General features: G+C 49.7%; 2 protein-coding genes across 3 annotated transcripts in view; one reads left to right on the top strand and one right to left on the bottom strand.

The window, feature by feature from the left end:
- Positions 1 to 7,525, bottom strand: part of DCTN1 (dynactin subunit 1) — a 67,902-nt gene extending 60,377 nt beyond the window's left edge. For both annotated transcript variants that reach the window (XM_083398187.1, XM_083398188.1), the window contains exon 1: positions 7,440 to 7,525. The gene's annotated coding sequence lies outside the window, so the exon portion shown is untranslated. The remainder of the gene's footprint in view (positions 1 to 7,439) is intronic.
- On the top strand, positions 3,675 to 15,336 carry LOC310657478 (uncharacterized protein; the record flags this gene model as incomplete). Its single annotated transcript, XM_083398074.1, has 5 exons — positions 3,675 to 3,732; positions 7,406 to 7,817; positions 9,324 to 9,481; positions 10,510 to 10,676; positions 11,811 to 15,336. The coding sequence occupies 5 exons, from the start codon at positions 3,675 to 3,677 to the stop codon at positions 13,122 to 13,124; spliced, it is 2,109 nt and encodes a 702-aa protein (XP_083254200.1). The 3' UTR covers positions 13,125 to 15,336.
- Positions 15,337 to 18,198: the final 2,862 nt, after the last annotated feature.

Below are 18,198 nucleotides of genomic sequence, written 5' to 3'. Positions count from 1 at the left end.
AAGCTGAGCTACACAGTTACGCATCCAAGGAGGCAGGGATTCCCTGACTAATGGTATTTACAGCCTGCACACAGGAAAGGGATCTGCAGTCTCCAGTTTGGAGGAGGACGTAACTGCCGCCACACTAGGAAGTGGAAGAGCAGAGTTCGAATCCCCATTCCGCCATGCAGCCCACTGGGTGGAAAAAGGGGAACAGACATAGAATACTAATGCCTCAGAGGGCACTTGGGACATTTATCAAAAAAGGTTGAAGGTCCAAACGACTATCAGTCAGCCGCCTCTGAGGCTGGGAGATGCAGCTGCACAGAACTGGGATCACGAGGACAGCAATTTGATTTAGGAAAAAAGGCAGCCTTGCACAGGGTCATCTTATGGCCTAGGTGGACCTCAAGCAGCCCCTCCGTTCCCTACTCCGTCATATTCACGGAAGGGCAACAAGGGAAGAGGTGGACATTAAGTGGCTCATATGCTGTTCTCAGGACGTTTCCGAGCACATTTCAAAGTGTTGGTGCTGACCTTGAAAGCCCTAAACGGCCTCGGTCCAATATACCTGAAGGAGCGTCTCCACCCCCATTGTTCAACCCAGACACGGAGGTCCAGCTCTGAGGGCCTTTTGGTGGTTCCCTCCCTGCGAAAAGTGAGGTTACCGGGAACCAGGCAGAGGGCCTTTTTGGTAGTGGCACCCGCCCTGTGGAACACCCTTCCATCAGATGTCAAGGAAATAAACAAATATCTGACTTTTAAAGACATCTGAAGATAGCCATGTTTAGGGAAGTTTTTAATGTTTGATGCTGTATTGTTTTTAATATTTGGTTGGAAGCCGCCCAGAGTGGCTGGGGAAACCCAGCCAGATGGGTGGGGTATAAATAATAAATTATTATTATATATCATAATTATTATTCTCATCTCTCCTGCTGCAGGTGCCTGGCTCCTCTTCCCCCTTGCTCCCTAGCCGGGTGGTGCTGTTACTGAATAAGACTTCCCTTCCCCACGACTCGACTGCTGAGGAAGGAGCTAACCAGGTATGAATTACTCAGAGGGGCACCCTACCCAGAATCTTGCAATGGGCTGATGTGGGACTGCCCTTATGTTTGATGGGGAAACTGCAGCTAGCGCATGATGTGGCAGCAGGGCTTGGGGCAGAGGCTGCTGTCTGCCTGTTCAGGATACCATTCCTCAGGGAACTGCACTGGCCGTCAATAGGCTACCAGGCCAAATTTAAGGTCTTAGTGCATGGTGCCCTAAATGCTTGAGACAGGATATCCCAGATTCACCCTGCCCCCCTTTTAGCTGCTGGTTCACTGCAGTCATCTTATGGCAGCCCAGTCGCACCTGCATTATGGAAGGTGCTGTCCACTGAAGTCAGGCTCCAGGACAGCACACATCTTGTCAGAGGCTTAAAAGAAAAAAGACCCCCTGTTTTTTCTAGAAGGATGAATTGACTTGTTGGCAGTATCGTTTTCCTTTGGAAAAATTCTCTCTCTTATTATTTGTTGTATTTTTATTGTTGTTTTATACACTGTAATATTTAGTAATGGTTAGCTGCCTATAAATATTCAAAATAAATAATAACCACTGAAGTGTGAGTTTCCACCAGGTCATCCTCTCTCAAAAGAACGAATGCAGCAACTGAGGACGCTGCCAGTGAATCCCCAGGAGCAGGGCTCCCTGCTCCTGGTCCAAGCTCCTCACCCAAGGAGAACCGTGATCCACTTGGCACTAGGACCCTGCTGAGTCAAGCTGTGCGCATTTGCGCACTGACAAACTGCACCATTTTACCATTTCAGCAGTAGCTGGAGCAGCTCTGCCAAGGGAGTGAGGCTGCAGCGCCTTCAAGAGCACAGAAAAGGGGCTATTCAAACGGATGCCCCCTGACGCCCGTCCAAATGCTCTCTCATTTCTTTTCTTCTTCTTCTTTTGCAGCTTAAACTGGAGCAACCAAAGCTGCAAATCAATATATCTGAAACACTTCAGTGAAGGCGTAACCATAGCAACACACCAAGGATCTGAGGATGCTCCTGTCTGGTAACAAGGAGGTTAGTCTATTTCAAGTTCAAGATCATATTCATCTGAATGCGTCACCCACCACCCCATCATTCCACAGCCAACCCCTTTCAGGGCAGCAGGTGAGACACGTGCCGGAACAGAGGTCAAAAGCTGCTCCATAAGTACTTGACCACACTACTTCTATTCTTCAGAGTTCAAAATCTCTTACTTAAACTGCTGCTCTCTTTGGTATTCTCATGAGATATAGTGGTTCTCTTCTTCGTCAATATTAGGCCCATTTATTGGAATTAAACTCCTTCCATCATTCCATCATGCTTTGCCTTCTAATGTTTGGCCCAAACGGCTTTCACAAACCAAAGGAAATAATATTTCCCCCCATCTAATTTAACAAGCTGGCTCCATCGCCCTGTAAGCATGAGATGCTCAGGAGCAAATGTCGGAACTATCTCTTCCCAGCAGGAAGAGTATGTATATTTCAGAGACGCTCAAGAGAAGAGCCTTTCTGAACCTGATCAAAAGGTTCCTTCTATTACAAGATCCCGTTTCCAACAGAAGCCGGAAGGTTATTTATTGATTACATTTATATCTCACCATTCCCTCAGGGAGTTCAACGTGGCATACACGGGTCTCCCCCTCCTCATTCAATGTCCATAACAGTGCCATGAGGTAGGTTAGCCTGAGAGCCAGTGACTGGTCCAATGTCGCCCAGGGACCATAATGGCTGAGTGAGCATTCGAACTCTGGTCTCCCAGGTCCTAGTCCAGCGCACTAGCCACTACAGCCCACTGGCTCTCAGGTGCCCCAGGGGGAAGCCTGTCGTGGGTCATGAAAGCAACCTCCCCATAGTCAGCAGCAGCAGCAGGAAGAGGGAGGGTGAGGAAGGTGTAGTCCTCCAGACATGATTCCCATTAGGGAGCATTTTCTCCAGTTTGGGTCCAGATCTCACTGGAGGATCAGGACCAGCAGCAGAACGCAGCCAGCAGCAGCCCATGTGGCTACCAGAAGGAAGCTGCTCCAAGTGAGCTCTCCCAACCAGCACCTTCAAGCCATGCACATCATGTCAGCTGCTCAGTCGCAGTCATGCCACAAAGGTCCTAAGAGTTCAAAGAAGTCATCCTAGTCCACTGAAAGAAGCAGGCAGGTCCCAGCAAAGATGCAGCACTCTTGACCCACACTGCACAATTCCTGCAGGGGCCAGCAAGGAAATAATAATAATAATAATAAATTTTATTTATATCCTGCCCTCCCCACCCAGGGTGGCTAACATCAAAATATATAATACATTAAAATATAAATTCAGCAATCAACTGAAATACAGCTTAAAATCGGATTAAAATCAAAATAAACTCAGATGGCTACCCACAAATTATAGCTATAGGGTTAGGGACCTTAAGTACTCACCGGGCTCAGCTATCTGTATGAGCCAACAAGAAGCAATAGAGAGGCCACCTATATGCAGGGTCTTATAAAAGGGGGGGGGGTCAGACTGGGCCCCGACCAAAGGCCTTGTGGAACAGCTCTGTCTTGCAGGCCCTGCGGAAAGATGTCAAGTCCCGCAGGGCCCTGGTCTCTTGCAACAGAGCATTCCACCCAACTGGGGCCAGGGCCGAGAAGGCCCTGGCTCTGGTCGAGCCCAGTCTAACCTCCTTGAGCCCCAGGACCTCAAGATGTTATTGTTGGCGGATCGTAAGGCCCTCCGCGGGGCATACCAGGACAGGCGGTCTGGTAGGTACGAGGGTCCCATGTCATATAGGGCTTTAAAGGTTAGAACCAGCACCTTAAACCTGACCCTGTACTCCACCAGGAGCCAGTGCAGTTGGTAAAGCACTGGATGAATGTGATCCCACGGTAAGGACCCCGTAAGGAGCCTCGCCACGGCATTCTGCACCCGCTGGAGTTTCTGGGTCAGCTTCATGGGCAGCCCCGCGTAGAGCAAATGAAAATAGTCAAGGAACAGACAATAGTTTCTGAGCACCTCCTTGTAGTATTCTGCCTCTATGAGCTACAGGATGTTTCTCTGTGTAGAACAACTGGGTGGAGCTGCTGAAGGCAAACTTTAAAGCACACAGGGCGGGCTGCCCTCTATCACGTGAAGCAAGTCCTACAATTGCTGACTTGTCGCTGCACCGCAGATGCTAGCAGCCTCCCAGCGAAGGCTCAGGCGCCTCAGTCGTCTTTGTCATACTAGCTGATTTGCTGCCAAAGAAAAGCCTTTGGCCCAAAAAGCCTGTTCACCGACATCACACCCGTTCATCAAGAAAAATGTGGTGGAATCTGCCTCTTCCCATCACCCCGTAATTTTTTAGACTCCCCAGTTTTGAATAGAGTTCTTTGAGCAGGGTGTTTGAAGACTATCATGTGCTGACAAAAAATGTGAGGGAAGAGTTTGCTTGATTGTTCAGTTAAAAATTGAGGGCGGGAAACTAGCGCTTGGGGAGGGGGGTGCAACAAAACCTGCCATCCAAACAAACGCCCACCTTTAAAATGTTAAGAATAGAGCAAATGAGCTGAGACGCTGCAGACACGAGTGATAGTCTTTAAAAAATCAGATTCCCCTCCCCCCCCAGGGATATGCACTGTGTTTCATTATTCTAATTTTGTTCAGCCTGTGTAGATTCTGTCATCAGACTGAAGCATGGGAAGAAACACCCAAGTCCAGCCCGCAATGCAAACATCTCCTGTCGGAGCCCAGGCTGCTTGAAGGTCACCAGGCCCACCGGGAAGGAGGAAATGGTGAGTGAAGCGGAGCCTGCAGCGCAAGATTTCCTCCAGTGGGGCTTGAAAGGAAGAGGCTGCAGTGAAAGGTCTGCAGGAACCTCAGGAAAGAGAGGAAGTGGGAAATGGGTTCTGAATGCAGGCGAGATCCACTGGCTCCAGTGAGCCAGAAGGACACCAAGAAGAAAGTCGCCCTCAAGAGCCCCCTGGGAACTGGTCCAATCCTCCTCTAAGGCCAGCCAGATGGGAGGGGTATAAATTATTGTTATTATTATTATTATTATTACTACTACTACTACCCCCTGCCAGGGCCGTATTTAGGTCTGATGAGGCCCTCAGCTCCTGAAGGTAATGGGGCCCTTTATATGTCTAGCTGTCCTTTGTCCACAACAAATTGCTGCTGTTTTTTGTGTTGAATAGATGCTGTACGATAATTTAGGGACCTAAGAAGTATCTAAAGCCATTTGCACATCACAAAATATGTATTTTATCAAAGTAATTGTTCAATGAAATATAATTAAGAAGTAGTATATTAATAGTGAAATACATTTTCTTTTCCTTTAATTTTTTTGGGGGGGCCCAAGAGAGTGGGGCCCTAAGCTATAGCTTGTTTAGCTTATATGTAAATCCGGCACTGCAGACCCTGCCTCTTGTGGGAGGGAGTTCCGTAGCTCCACACTGCACTGCATGAAGGAGGACCTTCATCTCCCTGTCCTGAATCTCTTTGTCGGATGCCCTTGAGTTCAAGAGAAGAAAACCTTTCCCCGCCAGTCCACTTTCTCCCTGCTCTGTATCCCTTCATAAATTTCTATTGCCCCCCCCCCGCCACCTTCCCCACATTTTCCTTAAACCAAAAGGTCCGTCTTCATGGGGGAAGGCCGCCCCTGCCAAGATGCCTTGATAGCCCTGTTGAGTTGGGGGGGGGGAATTGATTTTTAAAAATAATATATTTATTAGGTTTTCCATTTTATAATGTTAAATACATCTTTATGGAACTCTTTCCTCATTTGCTCACGCAAGCTGTCGACTTCCCTCCATCCCGCCTCATGGTTTTTTATCATTCCAATTTTATCTCATAGCATTTGTACCTTTTCCAATTTACGTTGCCCTCCATTTTATCACGTATTTTAAATCAGTGTGGGCCAAACTCGGCCCTCCAGCTGTTTTGGGACCCCTCCAGCCATAAGCGATCAACAGATAAAAAGCAAATAAAGTACCTGAAGACAGCTTTCAAGCCACATAAAAAGAGCTTTTTGACTTTTTAAAATATTGTTCGCATCTGGAGAAGATACTTAACTACAGAAGCAGGGCCTTTCAGTGTGACCAGCATATTATCTCTATTGGCTCCTAAAGTGTCACAGCTACAAAATTACAGCTTCCACGTCATACTTTTTTAAACACCCTAATCTGGCAGAAAGCCATCTAATTCAGATTATAATTCTCTCCTGATTTGTTTTGAAGAGGTGATTTAATTATTGTTTGATTTTAGATCAATGTTTATATTTGATGTTAGCCACCCTGAGACTGGTCTCGGCCAGGATACAAATAAAAGTTTATCATTCTTATTCTTATTTTTATTATTATCCCCAGCTAACAGGACCGGTGGTCAGGGATGATGGGAGCTGTAGTCCCCAAACATGGGGAGGGCCAAGTTGGACCATTCCTGTTCTAAATAAATGTAAAGAGGTCATAATTATTGGGGGGGGGGGGTTGAGCCCTGGTCCCTTCCCCCTCCACTTCCCGGCCGGGATACAAATAAAAGTTTAATATTACTATTCTTATTATCATTATTATCACCAGCTAACAGGACCCCCCACTGGCATCGTGCCTCCCCCCTCCGCTTCCTGGCCGGGATACAAATAAAGGTTGTTTTTTTATCATCATCATCATCATTATCATTATTCTTCCTAGCTAACAGGACAGGTGGTCAGGGATGATAGGAGTAGTAGTCCCAAAACATGGGGATGTCCAAATTGGACCATTCCTGTTCTAAATAAATAATTCTCTCCTGATTTGTTTTGAAGAGGTGATTTAATTATTGTTTGATTTTAGATCAATGTTTATATTTGATGTTAGCCACCCTGAGACTGGTCTCGGCCAGGATACAAATAAAAGTTTATCACTCTTATTCTTATTTTTATTATTATCCCCAGCTAACAGGACAGGTGGTCAGGGATGATGGGAGCTGTAGTCCCCAAACATGGGGAGGCCAAGTTGGACCATTCCTGTTCCAAATAAATGTAAAGAGGTGGTAATTATGGGGGAGGGTCCCCCCCCCCCACTTCCCGGCCAGGATACAAATAAAAGTTTAATATTACTATTCTTATTAGCATTATTATCACCAGCTTAACAGGACCCCCCACCGGCATCGTGCCTCCCCCCTCCGCTTCCTGGCCGGGATACAAATAAAAGTTTATCATTCTTATTCTTATTATTATCCCCAGCTAACAGGACAGGTGGTCAGGGATGATGGGAGTTGTAGTCCCCAAACGTCGGGAGGGCTCAGTTGGGCCTTCCCTGTTCCAAATATATGTACAGAGGTGGTAATTATGGGGGGGGGGGTTTGAGCCCCGGTCCCTCCCTCCCCCCGGCTTCCCCCCCCGACTCCTTCTTTGCTGCCCCCCCCCGTCCTGCGGGGTCTCTCTCCCCTCTCCCCCCCCCCGACTTTGGCCTTTCTCCTCAGGACCCCCTTCCCCCCCCGTCCCCCCCCCACTCACCGGCTCCCTCCTCTCTCCGCCGCGCCGGCCTCCGCCCTGTCAGCAAGGCCCCCTTCCCGGGCTGCCCTCTCGCCGCCCCACCGGCGACTCCCACAACTTCCCACGGCAGGCGCCGCGCGGGCAGCTCCCCGCCCAGAAGGCCCCCTCGGGCCCGCGCAGGCGCATCCGGGGCCGGCGAAGCCCAAGGGGGCGGGGCCTCGGCGCCTTCCGCCCGGCGAGGGGCGGGGCCTGGCTGCTCGGCGGCCGCGTGGGCGGGAGGAGGAGGAGGAGGAGGAAGAGGGACGCGATCCTTTGGGCTCCCGGGAAGGAGGGCGGCAGGCAGGCAGGCGCGGCTCCGGGAGACGGGCGGATCGGCGGCAGGAGGGATCCAGCGCCAGGGTAAGGGCTCCGTCCGGGACCAGCCTCGCCTCGGATCGGGACCAGCTCTCTTGCATAGCTGTCAACGTTTCCCTTTTTTTAAGGGAAATTCCCTTATTCCCTTATTACAGTATTCCCTTATTATTATTATTCCGAATAGGATTCCTCGTGAGAAAAGGGAACGTTGACAGCTCTGCTCTCTTGTTCTCCGCCCCGCCCGGGAGAAGCCCACCAGGATCCCCCTTCTGGCCCCACCCCAAAGCTTCCGCTTTCTCTCACCCCCCCCCCCGGGGATCCGGTCATTGTAATTGATCAGTGTAAACTCTTTAGGATTTGCGGGTGTTTAATTTTACTGTTTGCTATCGGATTCCAATGGATTGTTGAATACTGTACTGCTTCGTTTGATATGTGCTGGGAGCCACCCAGAGCAGCTGCGCTGGGTGAGGTATAAAGACAGTGGTACCTCGGGTTACAGACCCTTCAGGTTACAGACTCCGCTAACCCAGAAATAGTGCTTCAGGTTAAGAACTTGGCTTCAGGATGAGAACAGAAATCACAGAGCGGCAGCGGGAGGCCCCATTAGCTAAAGTGGTGCTTCAGGTTAAGAACAGTTTCAGGTTAAGAACGGACCTCCAGAACGAATTAAGTACTTAACCCGAGGTACCACTGTAAATAAAATAATGATGATGATCCTGGGCGGTGGGGGGTCTGCATGGCGGCTTTGCCCACCCCCGGCAGTAGAGAGCAGAGTCCCCCCCGTCCCCCGGGCCGCTCTCCACCCTCCTTCCCAGGCCAAACCAGAGATTCAGCTCTGCCTCATTCCGGGTTGGCCAATGATTCATAAAGGAGGAACTCATTCATGAAATCCCCCCCCCACACACACACATGCGCGCGCAGCTGTCGGAAGGCGGCCCAGAGCTCGAGAGAAACGAAAGTGCCCCCGTTTAAAAGGTGCAAGGAGATAGGATACTAATATATTAAGGATGGATTAACAAATAAAGTGAATAATGCAACAAAAACAAAAAGTAATAGCAGGTAAAGAAGATTGCACACGGAGTGAAGTACTGGGCTGCGGGGGAGGGAGGTGAAGTGATTAATTGAAATTGGTATAGGATTTAAGAGATTTAAATTTTTATAAAGATTCTATAAGGAAATCAGAAAGCAGCAAGAAATATCAAGGTATGTGAGAGGAGATCAGTGTAAAGGAAAACATGAGACTTATGGTTTTGTTACATACAGTTTTATTTTGGAGTTTTCTGTTGTAAAGAATGTATATTATGTGAATAAAATAATAAAGGATTTGGAAAAAGGAAAAAAAAAGTTTCCCTGTGGATGAGGGGAGCCAAAGGGCAGGAGGGCGCGAGTGACGTCACACCAGCATGACATCACGGCATGACCTCACACCCCACCCGTGGGACCTGTCATCCTGCCAAGGGAGCAGCTCTGCCCTGATTGGGAGCAGGGGGAGGGGAGGAACTGCCCGCCCACCCCTTGCCAACGCCTCTTCTCCTTCTCCTTTTCTTCCAGGAGCTCCATGCCCAGGCGGAAAGAGGTGCCGGCGCTGCAGAGGCTCTGCCTGGAGAATGTGGCCGGGAACATGAGCTGCCTCTGGCTCAAGGACTACGCCGACAAATACCTGGACGAATACCACTTCCGCTACATCATGGGGCCCTTCAGCGAGCTGGGTGAGTGGCTGGGGAAGGGGGCAGCGCCCAGGAGCCCCCAGCGGGCAGCAGCACCGGTTGAATTCTTGCCCCATATTGGCAGCCGGCTGGCAGTCCTCCAAGCAGCCCTCTTGGGCTTGGAAGCCACCCAGAGCGGCTGGCGAAACCCAGCCGGGTCGGCAGGCTATAAGTAATAAATCACAGTCATACTTCGGGTTACAGATGCTTCAGGTTGCATTTTTTCGGGTTGATGACCACCGAAACCCGGAAGTACTGGAACGGGTTACTGTATTTTTCGCCCCATAGGACGCACTTTTTCCCCTCCAAAAATGAAGGGGAAATGTGTGTGCGTCCTATGGGGCGAATGCAGGCTTTCGCTGAAGCCTGGAGAGCGAGAGGCATCGGTGCGCACCAACCCCTCTCGCTCTCCAGGCTTCAGGAAGCTATCCGCAAGCCTTGCAAGCCCTGTGGGAGTTCCCACGGGCTCACAAGGCTTGCGGGCAGCAGCCTGCCGCCCGAAGCACGGGGAGCCCTCCAGAGGACTCCCCGTGCTTCGGGGGCGTGTCCACAAGCCTTGCGCGCCCGACAGGAGGTCCCGCCGAGCATGCGAGACTTGGGGCGGCACCCTGCCGCCCGAAGCACGGGGGGCCCTCCGGAAGGCTCCCCTTGCTTCTGGCGGGTGTCCGCAAGGCTTGGGGCGGCAGCCGCGGCTGGGGGGGGAAATAATGTTTTTTTATTCATTTCCCCCCCCCCAAAAAACGAGGTGCGTCCTATGGGCCGGTGCGCCCTATAGGACGAAAAATACGGTACTTACAGGTTTCGGCAGTTGGGCATGCGCAGAAGCGCTAAATTGCACTTTGTTCATGCGCAGAAGCCCCGAGTCGCAACCGATGCGTGCGCAGGCGTGCTGCTGCAGGTTGTGAACGCTGTGAGTTGCGAACGTGCATCCCGCATGGATCGCGTTCACAACCCGAGCCTCCACTGTGGTGGTGGTGGTGGTGTTGTGAGCACAGATTAACATCCGGTGTCTCCCCCCCCCCCTTTCCTAGCTGGCTCCGTCGTCCAGGAGCTGCTCCAGCTGATGGGGCAGAGCGGGCGCCTGACCCGCCCCATGCTGCACCTGCTCCTGGTGCCCCACCTGACGCAGCTGAGCCTCAGCACCTGCCCAAAGCTGGTCACCAAGGCCATCACCGACATCATCACCGTGCGCTGCAAGGTAAGGGGGGCGGGGGGGGTGCTGTGCCAGGATGGAGATCCCTCGGGGAGGCACGTCTTCTGAGACGCTGCTTCCTGGCCTCTCCCTGGCCTCCTGGCTTCACTCAGGCGCTTGATGCGCTCGGATCGGGGCCATGGAAGGCCCTCCCATCCGATGTCAAGGAGGCAGAGAACTTTTAAGAGACATCTGAAGGCAGCCCTGTATAGGGAAGCTTTTAATGTTTAATAGGCGATTATATTTTATTATGTTTTAAATCTGTTGGCAGCTGCCCAGAGTGGCTGGGTAGTAGTAGTAGTAGTAGTAGTAATAATAATAATAATAATAATAATAATAATACCGTATTGGCCTGAATATAAGCCTCACTTTTTTCCAAATTCCAACCATGAAAAGTTAGTGTGGCTTTAATTTGCGACCTTACAAAAACAGGCTTTCACAATATCGCTGCTGAAACAGACATATGGTAAAACAAAACGGGTGTGAGTTCCTGTGGAATTTTAATGGAGTGGCTTATATTCGGGTATTGTCTTTTCTTCTTTTCCCCCCTTGAACTTTAAAGGTGCAGGTTATATTCGGGTGTGGCATATATTCAGACCAACACAGTAATAATAATAAATTTGCTCTGTTGGCAGCATGGCCACATCATTATGGTGTCCCAGGATCCTTTAAAAAAAAATTATGCTTTTCAGGTTTATACATTTCACTAATTTTAAAATCATTTTAGCATTTTAAAACTTTACTTCCTTCCCCCTCTTTCTGCAGTTCCTTAACTTTATTTTTAATATTTTCTGCATATTTAAATTAACTTAATTTGTTCATCTACTTTATGTATATACTCTTATCAAACTGCAGGTTTTTACAATAATCCTGCCAATCTTCTTATCTGTAAATGTTCAATCAAGCATCTCCATTTTTTTGTAAAAAAAGTTTGTTGATTTTTTATTCTTCTGGTAAGTTTTGCCATTTCTGCATATCCCATAAGTTTTTGTATCCATTCTTCCTTTGCTTCTTTCCATTTTGGGGCGAGTAACATACAGGAATAAGTTTCTATATCGTTTTGGTAGTTCTGCCCCTATAATTCCTGGGGTCCCTTTGCCCTCCGTCCTACTCTCATTCTCGCTCCTTTTCCCGAGGCAGAACCTGTCCTCCCTGGATCTCCACGGCTGCAGCCGGATCCCTGCCGACTCCCTGGTTGACCTGGCGGAAATCCTGCCCGGCCTCACGAAGCTGAACCTCTCAGGGACGCAGTGCAACACGTCCGTCCTCTCGGCTGTGGGCTCCTCCTGCCGGCGGCTGCGCGAACTGGACATCTCTGCCTGCGCCCGGCTGTCCGGGGCCTCCCTCCTGTACCTGGCCTATGACCCCATCGCGGGCGCCTTCTGCTGCCCGGCCTTGCAGGCGCTGGCAGCGTCGGACCTTGAACCCGGTGCCTCCAGCCAGGACCTCCTCTGGGCCCTGGTGTTCCTGCTGCTGGCACTGCCCAGCCTGAAGTCCCTGGCCAGCAGCCTCGTCCCGGACGCCGTGTGCTTGGTCCACCGCCAGGAGTTTGGCGGGGCCCAGATCCCCCCGGAGTTTCCCTCCCTGGAGGAGCTGGCGCGGCGGCACAGGGCACCCTCCTTCACAGGCGAGGGGAGTGCCAAGCTCACGCTGCCCCTCCGGGAGATGCTGGAGGTGAGCGAGGACTCCTTGCCTGCCATCTGCGCCGCGTGCCCCCATGTGGCGAGGGCCACGGTGATCCTCGAAGACGGCCCTGCCAAGGGCCGAAGCCCCCTGCTGTCCTGGCACCGCCTTGCCCACCTGGCGTTGAGCTGCCAGGGGAGCAGGCACCTGGGGGAGCTGCTGCCTTTGACCGCCGCCCAGGGCAGTCAGCTCCAGACCCTCTCGCTGGGGGGCTTCTCCCTCGAAGACCCCCTCTCCTTCCCCACCCTGCTGAGCCGCTGCCCCAACCTCCGGGAGCTCAGCGCCTCCTTCTGCGGCCCGCAGCTGCCCGGCTGGCACGGGGAACTGCTTGCAAACGGAGACGGAGACTTGGACGTCGGCCTCCTTCCCCTCGACAAATTCCCTCGACTCCGTGCCTTTCGGCTCATCTTTGCTGCGTCCGACGCTCCTCTGCCTTCTCTGCACTGCGCGGTGCTGAGCGCCACCCTCCTGTCTCTGCTGAGGAGTTCCCCGTGCCTGGAAACCCTGGAGCTGATCCACGTGCCTTTCCCCTTGGACAGGCTGTTTCAGAAGGCGCTGGAGACCCCTGGCACCCCCCTGGCACACCTGCGCAAGGTCTCCCTGGCCCACAGCCAGGTGTCTGCCCAAACCGCCCACCTGCTACTGTCTTCGGAGAATCAGCTCGGACACCTAGACTTGCAAGGTTGCCCGGATGTTACCCGGGGAGACCATGACCAGCTGCTCAGGAGGGTCCGCCGCGAACGCCTGGACCTGCCTGTCCTGTGGAGGTGAAAGTCTCTGCCCCATTCAGCCTGCAATGGGGCGTCCCCCTTGTGCCGAGGCTCAGAGCGCAAAGCGAGTGTTACATTTGCAGAATGCAAGCGCCGTCTCTGCGCCCAGCAAACGCCAGCAGAGCCGGGGGTGGGGTGGGGAAACGAGATCCCTTGCAAGGGGTCAGCTGAGGCAAGGGGCCAGAGTGAGGCCTCGGTGCTTGCAGGAAACAACATTGCACTTGGCAAGGGGCTGTGGAGAGCAGGGCAGCCAAAGATGCCAGAAGACTCATGGAATTCTAGGGTTGGAATTTACCCCCAAGGGACACGGGTGGTGCTGTGGGTTAAACCACAGAGCCTAGGGCTTGCCGATCAGAAGGTCGGCGGTTCGAATCCCCACAACGGGGTGAGCTCCCGTCGCTCGGTCCCTGCTCCTGCCAACCTAGCAGTTCGAAAGCACATCAAAGTGCAAGTACCTAAATAGGTACCGCTCCGGCAGGAAGGTAAACGGCGTTTCCATGCAATGCTCTGGTTCGCCAGAAGTGGCTTAGTCATGCTGCCCACATGACCCGGAAGCTGTATGCCAGCTCCCTCGGCCAGTAAAGTGAGATGAGCGCCGCAACCCCAGAGTCGGCCACGACTGGACCTAATGGTCAGGGGTCCCTTTAGCTTTACCTTAGGCTTGCCAAGATGTATAAGACTGAATCAGATAAGTGTTGGAAATGCAAAGAGGGAATGTTCTTTCATATGTGGTGGGCTTGTTCAAGGGTAAAAGAGTATTGGGAAATGATCCGTAATGAATTGAAAAAAAATGTTTAAAAGTACTTTCCCAAAAAAACCAGAGTCCTTCCTGTGGGGGATAATTCAGACTGGCATTCCCAGGGGTCAAAAAAGGTTATTTATGTATGCTACTACTGCAGCCCGTGTTTTGTTAGCCCAGAAATGGAGAACGAGCGAAGTCCCAACCGAAGAACAACGGCAGCTGAAGTTGACAGAATATGCACAACTTACAGACTTAACATAATAAGAGAACAGGAAGAACATACGAAGATTGGAAAACGTTTGTTGAATATATGGGAAATAATGATTGTGTACAGCTGAAAACGCTGGCAGCGTTTAGATAAATTCAACAGGGTGAGCAAGTTTGACGGATGCAGTAATGGAATACTGAATGGCATAGTTCTTGTAGAATATGCAGGGATTTAGGATATGTAAAATGAACCATGGAAAGAGAAGAAGTCATGGATATCTTGGGGATGTAAAATGAGTATTTTAAATTGTAAAACAGAAAATTTAATAAAAATTATATACGGAAGGGACCCCTGAGGGGCATCTAGTCCAACCCCCTGCAATGCAGGAATCTCGGCTCAAGGATCCCCGACAGGCGGACATCCAAGCTCTGCTTAAAAGACTCCCATGAGAAAGATTCTGATGCAACATCACGAAAGGAAGAATCCTGCTGCAAAGAGTTTTTCATTCTCTGAGCAATTCTGAGCACAGACAGGGAGCCCACGGAAGTTCCACTTCTGGGGTCTGTCCCAAGTTAATACATAACAGCCGCTGTGCAAAAAGATCCTTCCCTGTGTGCCTTCACCCTTTTCCCTTTCCCTTCATGTTCATTTCTGGGGAGGCTCAGCCTCCCTGGGCTCCCCGGCTCCTTCCTTTCCACCTGCACTTTCAGGGACGGAGAGGCAGTGCGGTGTAGTGGTTGGAGCGTCAAACTGGGACCCCGGAGACCCGGGTTCCATTCACTACTCTGCCATGAAGCTCCCTGGGTGACTTTGGGGGCCAGTCACCAACCCTCAGCCTGACCTACCTCACGGGGTTGTGGTAAGGATAATATGGGATGGGGAGGAGGGTGCAGGCCACCTTGAGCTCTGCAGAGGGAAGACAGAGGGATATAAAATGCAATAAATATTTAAAAATGACCCTTTGTCCGACCATGTAACAGCTGCAACTTAACACTGTGCAGTTGGAACGGAGGAGGGAACTTGAAGTGCTTTTAAACTGACGATTTAATACAGTTGTTTAGTCAATCCTTCTTTTAATATTGCTGCTGTTTTTGTACTGGTTCCTCTGTTTTTGTACTGGTTTTTGTACTTGTTTCTCTTGAATTCTCACTGCGTGGTTTATCCCACGGTTCTTCTTCGATGGGGCCCCATGACCTACACGTCTCACTCTCTGCTGCGTCTGTATTTTGCATTGTATCTCAATAAACCGTTGAGTTTTGCTTCCGTTGCCGTCTGGAGTCCATGCTCTCTGCATCTGCATTTCGGCTGCACTTTAGGGCGTGCAAATCCAAGCCCAGGTTATCCCCGCTTTATACCGGAGCTGCCTTGGCCGTTGTTTGCTGGACTTTGGAGCCAGGAATCTGATAACAGCAGGCAGCTGCCGATCCAGAGTTCAGGGCCGCTGACGGCGTGTGGTGCCAAAACCCCCAGGAGGGAATGATTCTATTTCAGAAGAGGCAGTTGCTGTCAAAGACTGTGTGAATACTCCCTGAAGAACAGGACCACAAACATGCCAGTGTGTTTGCCGTTAATCCCTATACGATGCTAATAATAGAATTATAGCAGCGTTGTGTAGTGGTTAGAGCACCAGGCGACCAGGATTCTAATACCTGCTCAGCCTTGAAGCGCATTGGGTTGCCAGTCACTAACCCAACCTCGCAGGGTTGTTGTGTGAGGTCAAATGGGGTGGGGGGAACCATGTGAGCCGCTTTGAGCTCCTTGGTGGAAAAAGTGAGATATAAATGTAATAAATAACAAAAACAAACAGCTCACATGATAACTGAGCATTCCTGATGATGATGATGATAAAATAACAAATCATTTATTTCCCGGCCAGAGCCGGGCTCAGGGCGGCCAACACCAGCAAAATTACAGTAAAAACATAATGGGGGGGGCGGACCCAATTTAAAATACAGGTTAAAATGGAGAGGAACGACCTTTTCAGTTGGAAGTGAGCATCTACTGTATATGAAAAATTGTAAATACAGGGGATACATCAATGGCCCCCAATGCCTTGGAAGTCCCCTATGGTGGGTGTTTGGGAGGAGGAATGGCAAGTGGGGGCCCTGAAATGCTGGTAAGGGGGACTTTTTTCCCTTCATTTATGGTGGAAACATAAAGCAAAATGGTGCTGGCCCAGGGCAACTTCAAGTCCGAAATCCCTTTTGACTCCCTTCTGTGCCTACTGAATTTATTATTTTATTTATTTATTTATTCATTCATTCATTCATACCCCTCCCACCTGGCTGGGTTTCCCCAGCCACTCTGGATGGCTCCCAACAGAATTAAAAGCACAATAAACATACATAAGACCATAAGGTCCATCTCAGGCACAATGCATCCTTTGCAACGGCTGGGATTCTGTACGTGAAGTTATGGAAAAGTAACCGGAAGCCTAATGAAATTTATGAGAAAATTATAGAAACAGCCAAGTATTACTTAACTAAGTTATGTTAAAGGGGGGAGGGAAACATTTTAGAGAAGCTATTGAATCCTGGTAATTCCGTATGTAAAGGGAGAACAAAGAATTGCAGGGCGAGGTGCAGAATGCGTCTATTTACACAATGACTATTTATTTGTCAGGAAAGGCTGACGTGAAAAATGACGGCTCCTTTGTTACAGATTTACGGAATGTAATCTCACCAAAGAAATGCTCAGTCTCTGTTAAAGGTGAGATCAAGTGCATTGTTAATTGTTTGTAATACGTATGCTTATAGAATCCCAAAATTGTCCCGAGGCTCAGAGAGTCCAAGCCCTGCAAGACATATCTAAAGAACCTGTTTCAAGGGGAAACTTCGGGGGGGGGGGACACTGTGAAGTTGCCACAGAGATCCCCAAACGGATGATGATAGCACAGGTTATATTATTATTATTATTATTATTAATTATTATTATTCATTTTATTTCTATTTTGCTTTAATTTTTTAAGAAAAAACCCACAAAGCACAGAGAACACAACATCAAATAAAACAGTCCAGAAAAAAACAGAAGAAATTCAACTACAAAGTATGCAATCAAAGCAATATAATTGGCAGCAAACCAAATCTTATCTTAAAGATTTGAAAATAAAACATTACAAAGGAGGTCAACGACCGAATGCAGGTTAATGCAGCAAAGTTATCTTAAAGATTTCAAAAGAAAACTTTACTAAAGGAAGTCAAATATAAAATGCACTGTTGTAAGAAAAAACTGCTGCTTTTCCCTTATGGGGTACCCAAGAGCCCCTATAGAGTCCTTATGTAGGTTCCCTATTGGTAGGAGAAAATAACGGAGGCCAACCAGAGAATACTGAGAAGCAAAGCAGCTAGTAAGCCTGATCTTTATTGATCTGTTGCAACAGGGTCCCCTGCTCACTCCATGCAGGAGGCAGGAGGGACCCAGAATAAGGTTACCAGACGTCCCCGTTTCCCAGGGACAGTCCCCGGATTTACCAATCAGTCCCCATACAAAATCAATTGAAGTTGAAAAGTGTCCCTGGATTCATTGAAAAAAAATCTGGTAACCTTAACCCAGAACAAAGGTGCGCAAGCCCTTATATAGACTTATGAAATTGCCTCCCCTGAAGCTCAAGACCACCCCCAAAAACAACATCACAGAAGGAGGCGGTCTACAACAGAAAACCTGTCTGCCAGGATACCTGATAATGGTCACTGATTGCTCTACCTGGGCAGCCTAGCTGTTCTTTTGTGATGGTAAATACCTAGTTATGACTCCAGGTCACAGGCTCACCCTATTCATACAAAAATACGCCCTTAAGGCAGGATTTGCGAGCAATTTGAGACAATTTGCCTCCCTTATTGCAGAGGAATATTTGAGGTCACTGAAAGACTGGAAGAGTCAAAATGGCCTCAGGATTGCTCTCCTGTACGACTTCACGTGGTTTATATACTTATGTATGTGTTTACCTTGTACATTTATGAACATTTATTTTATATATATAAGACCGTAGAATTCCTATAACAGCCTGTTTAAAACAGCACACTTGGCAAGGGAATATTAAGAGAACGATAAGCATCGACAATATCCGCTGCTGCCAATCTTGCCAATGGTGGCTCATCGCAGGTGGCAGAAGTAGAGTATTTGCAT

Source organism: Podarcis tiliguerta (genome assembly GCF_965153285.1).
Source record: "Podarcis tiliguerta genome assembly, chromosome: 9".
NCBI classification, from domain to species: Eukaryota; Metazoa; Chordata; class Lepidosauria; order Squamata; family Lacertidae; genus Podarcis; species Podarcis tiliguerta.
This window is presented reverse-complemented; position numbering and strand designations above follow the sequence as displayed.